Raw genomic sequence first — 11390 nt, 5'->3', positions numbered from 1 at the left:
TTCAATCATAAAGCACTTCAGCGATACAAATCGCCCGTACACCAGATCTGACACTTAACTGATAAATATATCTACAGCTACATCTATATAGAAATGAGTATATGTGCATTTTCATTGCCTTTGGGAAATGCTGCTTGTTTACTCCAGGTTACAAACAAAGCCACATGGCTACATGATGATCCCAAGTTTCCCAATAATATTCCTGCTATAGCCCCATGTTGTGGTTCTGTGTGGTAAATCCTCCTTTTGTTATAGTAGTCCGTTGCCAGGAGGGTGTCATTGGTGACAGGACGTAGAAAAGTCACAGACTAATCATCTGCTCTGGTTCCCAAATTACCCAGAAGCCTAAATGGAAATGTATAAAATTGACCAAAGAAACTAAGATTGAGTGTGTTCTGCCCATGTTGGCAAATAAGATTTGAACTTGGATCCGGTCAGTGGCTAAGGACTGATTCACATTCTATTCCCTGAGCTCAGCAAGAGCACGGAAAACGGTGGGATTTCTGGACATCTGCTGCTGTTGCGACTTCCTGTGAACCAACAGGAAAAACGCAATCAGCTGCACAGGCGGAAGGCTGGAACGCTGTCCGCTCTGCTCTGGTGAGAGCGCGCTCTGTTCCGGCGGACGGCCCGCTGAACTCACGAGGGCCAGGGCCTTCCCAAGTCGGCTCATCTCCATGCTCAGAAGCACCCGGTTCGGCCCAGTCCGTCTCAGCGTTCAGCAGGTGTGTCAAGAGCGGCGGAGTCGCCAGTCCGTGTCGGCCAGCCCACCTTCACGTGCTATTTTAACCCCACCACCAAAAATGACCAGTTGCTGGCAGCGTTTACATCAAAGGGATGCTCTGCCAGCCGTGAGCCTGCAGTTCTGACATCAAAAGGGATTGCTGTGCTTCCCGGGGAGCAGAGCTTGTAGCTCACGATCCGCTTTGATGGGTCAGTTGTGGATCGCTTCTCTTTAAGCGGCAGTAACAGCAAGTAAGAAGAAACAGCCGCTCTTGTGAAAGACACCGGCTGCATCCCAAATGGCAGCCTGTTCGACACACAGCGCACTACCTAGGGCTTAGATGCCACCATTTGGTATCATTCGAGTCCACATACATGGCAAGTATGGAATCGTTTGCAATCCTACCCCTTTTTTCTCACAGAGCTGTACAGAGTGCTACTAGTCTAATTTTCAGGTGCAGCTGTCGTCTCCCTCAAACATGTTTAGAAATGTTTATAGATCTGCGATGCTGAGATCAGCAAGCTGTTACATATTTGTTCCTCAGCTCACAAATGAGCATTCTCAATCACAAGCACATGTGAATTATTGTAAAACACTGCAAGCTCATTAAAATGTAACATTATGCTGTTACTTCGGTAAACATCGCGCTGTAAAGTTTGGATGAGGAGATGCTAGTTTATATGTGTTGCGCCGACTGGCGTGGACGGGCGAGATGAGTCATTGTTGACCGGGGGTGGCGGCACAGTGAGATTCAGGACTGAATGAATGTATTTTTTATTTGATCAGGAATGTGTCTGCAAAGGAAACAGCGGTGCAATAACGCACAATTTGTTCCAAGGAAATGGCAATGCGAGAGAAAAAAATGAACGATCGGGGTAACAAACTTCCAGCGGCAATTAGTCCGCAGCGTTCATAATGTGTGCGTAGAGAGAGAGAGAGCTGAGTGCTCCCAGTATAAACAGACTGCTCTACTGTGTTTTTAAAAGCAGGCCTAGCTGCTTTGAAATGGCAGAAGAGAGGAGAACAATTACAGCCGTTAGAGCTCCGTATGCCAGCTTGTACACAGGAGACAAGGAAGCGAATACATTATCCGCGCACTGACGAGGCTTATTTGATCCCTTCGAAGATGCATAAACGACCTAATTACATCATTACGTACACTCACCGAGCATGTGATCAGTGAAAGGAGTGACCATTAAACCACATTTGATAATAAACTCTCTTGATTATCGCCTGAAAAACCAGCAAATTTAGTTCTTTAAGTGGCTTTCACGCTGGAGACCTGATTTTTTAAAATTATGGCCTCTTGCACATATTTAGTTTCCCACAAAATCGAAATCATTTATAAGCATCGATTTGACAATATTCTGAAGGCATTTTCCTAAAGAGCATTTCGAATGAAAATGCATATCTCGTCGACGTCATCTTTTATCTGAGACAAGGTCTACTTCTCACATTATCTGCCAACTTAGAAGGCTGACAGAAAAATAAGCAAAAAGGTTGCTTCAGGAGATGTTTGATGGATTAGTATGACTTCTGTGCACGCGCCGGTTGAGTGCGGTGACCTTCACTGCGCCTGTGTCTGCCAGCACGCATGCTTTGTTTAGACTGGACAAAGTGCTTTTTATATATATTATTATTGTTTTATTTAATTTTTTATCGTTGTGGCTGCACCCTTGTCGTATGCATATTCGCGGTGGTATTTTCCCGGGTTAGCGCGGAGGCGGAGCTGGTGGGCGGGGCCAAAGGGAGTTAGGCAAGGGGCTCCTTTCACTGCGCTTTACTTTGCATTTTCAATTGGGAGCGCTGGCGGAGGACCCGCGACGTGAATATTAACATATGCTAACCGCTCGCTGAGGCTGCAACTTTTCCGATATTTTTACTTTGATGGTGAACAGCACAAACATCAGCATTTTCGGCTACAATTGATCAGCACAACCCCCGCCTCACACACACACACACGCTCGCACCATCGCCTTCGAGCGGGTGTCCCCGGACACACACACACACACACACACAAAACTTTCTATTCAAGATGCTATCCAAGGGGGAAAAAAAAGCACTTCATTTTATTCATAACCACTTTCATTACAGGTAAATATATATACAGCCATGCTTACATCTAATATTTTGTTGATAAGAAAAAAAAGAAAACTACAATATTTATAACCCAGTGTATTTATGGCCTTTCATGTAAGTTAATGTTTTAATGACATGTTATTTCTTTATGTGTGGTGTGTTAAAAGCATACACTCAAAACCTGCCATTTCCTTTAATGGAAGGGCTTATCTTCTGTTGCACCTTGTAAACCTTAATGGTAATACGGCCGTGAAACCATTTCACCACTGAGACAAATTACCATCGGCTCCATCATGATATGGTTCACTGGAAAACAAAGCATGCATTTAATATATTACTCTCCACACCAGAGATTATGGTGCGCTTTACGTCTGCTGGCTGGGGTCAGGAGCTGCGTGGCCCCCCTGATGTGAGCCTCATCCCCTGGGGGAGAGTGTGTGGAGAGGAGAAGGTGTGGAGAGGAGAAGGTGTGGAGGAACTGTGTTAGAGGACACAGATTCTCGCTACTCTGACATCTGTCGAACTGGTTGCTTTCTGATGGGTACTGGTAGGATTTAACTGTCTGAGCTGGTCTTATGTAGGACATCCTAACGCGGCCCTAACCAAACTCCTCGCACTGTGCCTAGCACATGCTTACTATTATCAATGCTTGCCAGCCAGCATCGATTTGCTTTACTAATACAGTATGATGAAATATACTACCGTGCTGCAGGTTAAAGTGCCATGGAGGTCCTTTGTCAAACTCAGCAGGTGAAGGGCAGACAGCAAGGCTGTGGGGCAGAGGTCACGTCCATCTGAGGTGCACTGTGCTGAGCCTGGCGTTAGGTTCCCTGCAGCCAGCCTAGGTTAAAGAAAGCTAACCTGTGCCGGCTTTGGGCTAGGTTGCCTTCACTCGCGCCCACGCTTGGATGGAAATGTTACTCAAATAAGGAAGAAAACCTACTCAAATGAAGTGAAACACAATCACAACGCACCTTGGACTGATCACAGAAGATCACGCAGTCAAATTGGCCTAAATGACATGCCAGAGACCAAGGCGCTGGGAAAAACAGTGCTGGTAATTTCGCAGGGATCTCCGTAGACAAGATCGCCGACGGAGCCATAATTCCAAGCAAGAAAACAAATCGCCAATAAGAATATCGAGAGCGATGGCTTTGTGATCTTTCTTCAGTCCAAGGATGTCTCTCTGCCATGTGCTTCCTGACCGAGTGTCTGACAGTTCAGCTCTGTTGGTTTACGCCTGTGTAGGTTCTTGGTTGATCAGACTAATGGAAATCAAATGAGCTCTGTGCTGCCGCTTATCTTAATACAGAAGTGCAGTGAGGGAGAGCGAGAGAGAGACAGAGAGAAACAGAGAGAGAGAGAGAGACGGAGAGAGAGAGACAGATGGAGAGAGAGAGAGACAGAGAAACAGAGACAGAGAGAGAAAGAGAGCGAGAGAGAGAGAGAGAAAGATAGAGACAGAGAGAGAGAGAAGATATAAAGACCGGATAATAACTCGAATAAGACATAAAGTCTGGATAATAATTTCAATTATAATTTGAATAAGCCATAAAGTCTGGATAATAATTTGAATAATTATTTGAATAAGTCATAAAGTCATAATTTGAATAATAACTTTGGTACTTGATTACTCTCCTCCAGTTTCTCACACCCGCATCTACAGGTGTACATCTACCCACGAAATCGACGTGTTTTCATGTAACTTTCTCCCTCTCATCATTCTTTTCTTTTTTTATCTCCTTGTTCAGCTGCCCAGTTTGTGACGCTATTAGACCATCTCACTGTAATTCACTCACACACACACACACACACACACACACACACACACACACACACACACACACACACAGTTTAGCAGATATGTTGGCTGGAGTCAAATCGTCAGATGTGTAATTTTTCAGTCCAGCCAATCCTCAGCTGCTGTGTCAATAATGTATACATGCCTCTGTCTCACTGCAGGGGTCTCACCCTATCCGCCCGCCCCAAAATGCAACGTTACCATTCCTGCCGTCGGGCACTGGGCCCACCCCTTGGACCTCTCATACTCTGCATCTCACCTGCTGAGTCCATACACCATCATGACGTGCTATCCATCATTATGCGCGCTCTGCACGCCGATTCGAAGGTCAGGCTGGAAACTTGGAGCGCCTGTCTAGAGACACGTGTCGCATCCACGTGCCTTCACCAGGCCAGTGGGGTTCTGCATAACGCATGGACCTGCTCCCGAACCCCTCCGCTGCCCTTCCAGCCAGTCTCCTCCCACTCTCCTCCCAGTCTCCTCCCAGTCTCCTCCCAGTCTCCTCCCAGTCTCCTCCCAGTCCCTCCCTCCCAGGTCATTCTTAAGTTTAAGAGTCACAAAGGTCACTTTGTGACTCCGTGTGATTCATTAAATTAGGGCAGGAACAGGTCGCGTTCGTTGTGCAGCGCCTTGAGGTGAAGGCACGAGAAAGGACCACATAAATAAGATGAACGGCCCCGCACTGCCTACGTCGTGGGCGGGCCCAGCGGTCCCATCGATCTGCTGTGCCCGCACGTGACCCTTTCGTCTTTAATAACACCCCTTTAGCATCCATGTATTTTGCCTCCTGACATGTTTACGTGGCTATTTGTCCACGGAGAGGATCCCCAAAGTGAATGGCTCTTGCTTGTTGCTCAGTAGACAGCAAAAAAAACCAAACAAACAAACAATTTGTAGTCAATTACTGCAATGAGACAGTGGAAGAGTACAGTGAGGAAATGGTGATACTTTGGTCTCCTTCAAGCATCATGTAAAATTAAAGGTATATTACTGTACTATTGAGGATAGCCAGTCTGAAGCCAGTTACCACCATTTACGAGATTCATGCTTACATGAGTTGTGAAGCCGCTGTCAGTATTTTTTTTTCCATGTCTTTCCCATTAGTGGAGTGCATGTCTGACTGAACACCTTGTGCACCTTAGTGTCCTGCAGTTTCTTGTTTTCATAATGAGAATGTCTGAGAACGCGCGTGGGTATCTCGCCCATGTCAGAGATGCTTTGGGGGGGAGCAGGAGCCCGACGATGACCCTGACATGTCTGCTGTTGAAACACTGCCAGAGAGGTTTTGTGTGTGTGTGTGTGTGTGTGTGTGTGTGTGTGTGTGTGTGTGTGTGTGTGTGTGAGAGAGAGAGAGAGAGATTTTATGTTTTCTAGTAGTCAGTGAGTTACAGAATTCATTCAGTGCCCCCAACTTTTTACATTTGAAGCAGATTCCCAGAGTCTAAGCTGTAAGACACATCCTAAATGTTACAGATCTTCTTATGTGAGTTTTGCCCATCTCCTCAGTATTTCTGAAAGTTAGGAAAACATCTTAAGAAGATGCCAAATGCAGTCAAAATGCAGTGTTCTCCTGGAATATTGATTCCTGTCTTGTTTCTAGACAGAGTGATCCCTGGGCATTCTCTTGTTTTAAAATCTGCTCAAATGAAAGCATTGATTGTGAGAGCTAACAGCTCAAGGCTGCACTGGCACTCACCAATAAACTTTCTCCTAAGTCTCCAAGAGCTGTTACCCCTCTGCCAGCTGCTAGGGCATCACTCTCTACCACTGTTTCCTAAAACTGTTTCACTGAGAGAGAGAGAGAGAGAGAGAGAGAGAGAGACAGAGAGAGAGAGAGACAGAGATCTGAACTTTAGCCAATTTCACAGATTTTCAAAGGGGCACATAGCCATGTTATCCAAAACTCCAGAATTCATTCACACACACGTTGATATTAGGTTGGTCTGTGCGATTGTCTAACCATAATTTAATGAAAACCTAAGGAGGTCTCTGCCCAGCGGAGTTTTGAGCATCCTGGCTGTTACCTCTTGAAGGGTCTGCTAGCCGCCTCATCACAAGGCAAGTCAGACGCGTGAAGGGGGATAGGAGTCATGAAATATTTAACACACGATCCGATGTTTGTTAGCAAGCTGTGCATTCCAGAGATTAACTTTGTCTCTTCCAGAGCTCAATCAGTGACCCGCTGGAAATCTATTTCTAGTGTTTTCAAACACCCAGCTAATGAGTCAGACGAGAGGCCGCCTCGAGTGCGTTTTGGCCCTGGCCCGGCCCCGCCAGCTGGTGCTCGGAGGGGCCCCTCGCTGGGTTGACGGGACAGAGTGGTGCGCCTGGTCTTTGGGTCTGCTGGGTAAGGAGCACGCTGATGCCGGTAAGGGTCATGCAAGCTGCCTACTCACCTGTTCCCTTTTTCTTTTTCTTTCTTTCTTTCTTTTTCATGTTGTTTTTTGTCTTTTTTTTTGTCCTTTTCTGCATTATTTCCTGTTTCATTCATCCCAGACTCTGCCTCTCTGCCTTTTTTACTTTGAGTTTTTATGTAACAGTGATTTTTTCTTTCTTTTGTAGTTTCCTTCTTTTTCTCTCTCTCTCCCACACCTCCCTCCCCTTTTCTCTCCCTCTCTCTCCCCCTCTCTTCCTCTCTCTCTCCCTCCCTCTCTCTCCCTTTCTCCTTCTCTCTCTCTCCCTCCCTCTCTCTCCCTTTCTCCTTCTCTCTCTCTCTCCCTCTCTCTCTCCCTTTCTCCTTCTCTCTCTCTCTCTCTCTCTCTCTCTTTCTCTCTCTCTCTCTTTCTCTGCCTTTGCCCTCTCACTTACTCTGTCACGGCAGCCCCAGTTCAGTGAGATTAGCTCTGATTGTCTCAGCTGCTTGCTACGGCAACATAGCTCAGCTCCAGTCGGCGGGGGAGGGGCCTTCCATCGGACCAGCCCCCTCCTCCAGCTCCTCCACTGAGAGAGAGGGAAGGAGGGAAGGAGGGAGGGGTGAGCGAAAGAGACACAGATGCTCGGAGAACGGCTCAGCAGAGTGTGTGAAACACCAGCGCGACAGTGAGGGTGAGCACGTCGAGTCCCCGAGACCGCCCGCACAACAACAGGAGAGTGAGCATTGCCCAAGCTGGACAGCACACAGCAGACGAACGCTGAGAGAGAGAGAGAGAGAGACAGAAGGAGAGGGGGAGAGAACCAACCCTCAGAGTGCTGATGAAGACGACAGAGACTCTTCATTCAGCGTATTCAGAGACGGACTAAGAGCAGCATCCAGCCAGAAGCCTGCTTCCCGAGTGTGTGTGTGTGCAATGTGTGTGTGTAAGTGAGTGTGTGAGAACTTCCAGGGTCTCACTACCCACTCAACACCAGCCCTCCTCCTTCCTTCAGCACAGCTTCAGAGGTCAGCCCCCCAAGCCCCACGTGCTGCCCCTTTCGCCGAGATGACGGGACGGCTCTTCTTGCTCCTGTGTCTCGCTGGTCACGGTAAGATGATTGCCAGCTCGTCTTGCTGCAGCTCCCGGTGTCTCAGGGCTCCTGCCGTACATTAAAACCAGAGGCAAAAAGTTGGAGGTAATCCTGCCAAATTAGCCTGAGGGTTTATCAAGGGTGTCGGAGAGCTGCGCTCAACGGCACGCGCGGACGTGCGTGCCTGGATGTTTGCGCGTGGATTATTTTGTTGCCTCTTTATTGGGAACGCATCACTTCTTCGTGCTTATCCGGGACATTACAGCGCTGTCCTGATTTGGTTTGATGGCGAGCTAAGCGTGTCAGTCGGAGCGTGGCACACACTCCACTGGAGGCACGACGCAGGACGGCGCGCGCTCCCACATGCTCGCGTGCGCCTCGTTCAGCTGGACGCCGAGGCACGCTCTGCCCCGACACTCTTTGTATTGTAGGTCAGATGATGTGATTTTCTCCCTCTCGTGTTGAGACGGGTACTGTGGGAAGCTTCTGCTGTTTACCACCAGGTGGTTGTCTTTGAAAGCCAGTCTGGAGCGGCAAGACCCCCGCCCCCCGCGTGAGCTCAGGGAGCGTGGTTGGAACCGGCCGGGTCTGTCCGGGGTTCGCCTCCGGCCGTGGTGCTCTGCTGATAACTGGGTCTGGGTAATTGTTCCCCTTTATCACCACCCGGTGACCCAGAAAAGCACTTATCTCAAAGCGTGTGTGTGTGTGTGTGTGTGTGTGGTAGGGGAGGGGGATTGGGGAGGTTTAAAGGAATCCATGACCAATGCTCAGTGCCTGTGTGTGTTTGTATGTGAATGTCTCTGACAGACACACTCCATATCTTATGTAACAAAGTGCTTTAGTTGAGTCTTTTCTGTTCGGCGTTGCTTCATAATTGCAGAGATTTGATAGACTGAGGTGGCACTAAAATCGTCCTTTCTCTCTGCTCTCGCCTTTTCCTAACCCCTTTTCCCCTTGGTGTCTCTCCTCCCTCTTCTTTCGCTCTGCCTGATCACCGCCCGGCCGTCTGTGTTCGAGAAAGCGCGGCTCGTTTGGCGGTGCCTGCCAGCCAGCGCTGGCGTGCATCCAATGACCCCGCTCAGTCCGAGTCGTGTTTCTGTTCTCGAGAACTCATTATTCTGCCGCCGGGGTACGAACTCCGCTTCTCTCGACGGCGTGCGCGGATGCGGGTGCGTGTCCCCGGCAGCACAACAAAAGTCCAGCAGAGAGGCACGCTGATGGAGCATGTGCTTGCTCTCTCTCTCTCGCTCTCTCCTGCGATTGCTGCTGCTCTTTGCTCTGAGAGTAGAGGTGCTCCTGGAGAGGCTACCGTCTTAATGATCTGGTCCAGCACACACTGGTCCAGCACACACGCACCCAGTTATTCTTATGTTCTTATTTTCATTTTAGGATTTTTTCAATCACTCCTATGTTCATCTGTGAGGTGCAGATCAGTGCTGGACCGCCGCATAAAAAGTTAGATCTCGATTTCCGTTTCTCTAATATCTAGATAGGATTTGTTCTGACTCTTAAGATGTGCGATGTTCTGATAGGAACATCAGGATGACGGAAGGGGTGTGCAGACTCCGGACAGGTGAACACAAGTTGACGACGTGCATGCGCACGGGTCAGGTTGCCCCGGGAGACATCGCTTCCCCACAGATGAAGTGTGTTGTAGCCATGATTGGGCTGCTTACAGAAGCAGCTGGTGTCAGCGCATATGAGGAGGGGCGGGGCATGGGGCGGGGCTTAGACTGAGGGAACTGTATGCTGTACATGTGTTTGTTAAAGCGAGAAGAAGAGAGAGAAGAGAGAGAAAGAGAGAGAAGAGAGAGAGAAGAGAGAGGTGGATAAAGAGTTGGCGAGAGACAGAGAGTGAGAGAGAGTAAGCCTGGTACATTGTGCTGAGTCTGGTAGCTGCTAGTGAAACACAGAAAAGTCAGTATTGAGTTTTTGTCAAGAGCCGAGCGTATATATAGGACACTTTCTCTCCCACTCTTACAAACATACACACACACACACACACACACAGACACACACACAAACACAGACACCCATATACACACACATCCACACACACACACACACACACACACGTCTGGTCTCTAGGAGTGACTGATAATGCACAGACGGTCAGGAGCTTGCTGGAATACAGGGCTACCACAGACAAGCTAGCTGTCTGCCCAAGGTCTCTCTCTCTCTCTCTCTCTCTCTTCCTCTCTTTCTTCACTCTGTTTTTTGTGATTCATCACCCTTTTCATGTAACTTTCTCCCTCTCATCATTCTTTTCTTTTTTTTATCTCCTTGTTCAGCTGCCCAGTTTGTGATGCTATTAGACCATCTCACTGTAATTCACTCACACACACACACACACACACACACACACGTATGTGTGCTCAGAACCGTGCCTCTCTCTCTCTCTCTCCCTTCACATTCTCTCTCTCTGAGTTGACACGTAGGCCTACTGACACGAGCAAATCAGCTCTCTTCTGGGGTCAGAACTGCTCAGAGCTACTGAGTCTCTCTCTCTCTCTCTCTCTCTCTCTCACTCTCACTACTCCCCGCCTCCATATTTCTCTCTCTCTCTCTCTCTCTCTCTCTCTCGCTCTCTCTCTCTCTCTCTCTCTCTCTCTCTCTCTCTCTCTCTCTCTCTCTGCTTGTGACTCTTCTGGAATTGGAGCCGAGGGCTGAATGCTCTGCTGCAGTCGGATAATTAAAATGTCACTTTTGGCTGTTTCGGATTTTCCGAGCAACCCTCCACTGCTTCACACAAACAGAAAGACTGGGAATGTCTCAATATTGCCGCTCTCATTTGAATGGCGTGGAGGTATTTCTGGTTGCTGTCATGGCTGCAAATAATTATTTGTTACTTTGTAAATCATTTCAAAGTACATAAATTATGGCATATGATAATCGAGTTTCATGCAATGCATTTGTATACCTCAGTCATTCGGTAGACACTGATTCATTGTGGCATGGCATGCTGGGTAATTTTGGCTCTGCGCCCGCTGCCATGTTCTTTGTGGAGACGCCTTCATCACTCTGGACCTCCACGCTACCTTGATCTCTGATTCATCTCTCCTGTCTCATTTACTCCTTCACTTAATTCCTTCGTACGCCGCATTCCGTCGACCGTGTCCCGGTCCTGTTCTGCCTTCCGGCCATCTCCTGTCCCGCCGCTTATGAGCGGTGTCCGAGCACCGGACGCCGGGATCTCCAGGATCTCTGCCGGGATCTCTACGAGGAGGTCAAACGCGGGGCCATGACCTTGTCAGCTACCTGCTCTCTCTGTTTGTGTCTGTTGGCTCTGCGCTGCGGCAGTTCCCCCAGCTCACGTTATACAGCCGTGAGCCGCTCTCATAA

General features: G+C 48.4%; 1 protein-coding gene across 1 annotated transcript in view; it reads left to right on the top strand.

Moving 5' to 3' along the window:
- The first annotated feature begins 7536 nt into the window (after positions 1-7536).
- The window catches only part of kirrel3b (kirre like nephrin family adhesion molecule 3b), a 148738-nt gene continuing 144884 nt past the window's right edge, over positions 7537-11390 (top strand). The window contains 1 exon segment of the mRNA XM_035525384.1: positions 7537-8066. Coding sequence (XP_035381277.1) covers positions 8024-8066 — 43 coding nt within the window. The 5' untranslated portion in view covers positions 7537-8023.

Source organism: Electrophorus electricus, chromosome 4 (assembly GCF_013358815.1).
Source record: "Electrophorus electricus isolate fEleEle1 chromosome 4, fEleEle1.pri, whole genome shotgun sequence".
Lineage (NCBI taxonomy): Eukaryota > Metazoa > Chordata > Actinopteri > Gymnotiformes > Gymnotidae > Electrophorus > Electrophorus electricus.
The sequence above is the reverse complement of the archived record's forward strand: the minus strand, read 5'-3'. Positions and strand labels throughout refer to the sequence as shown.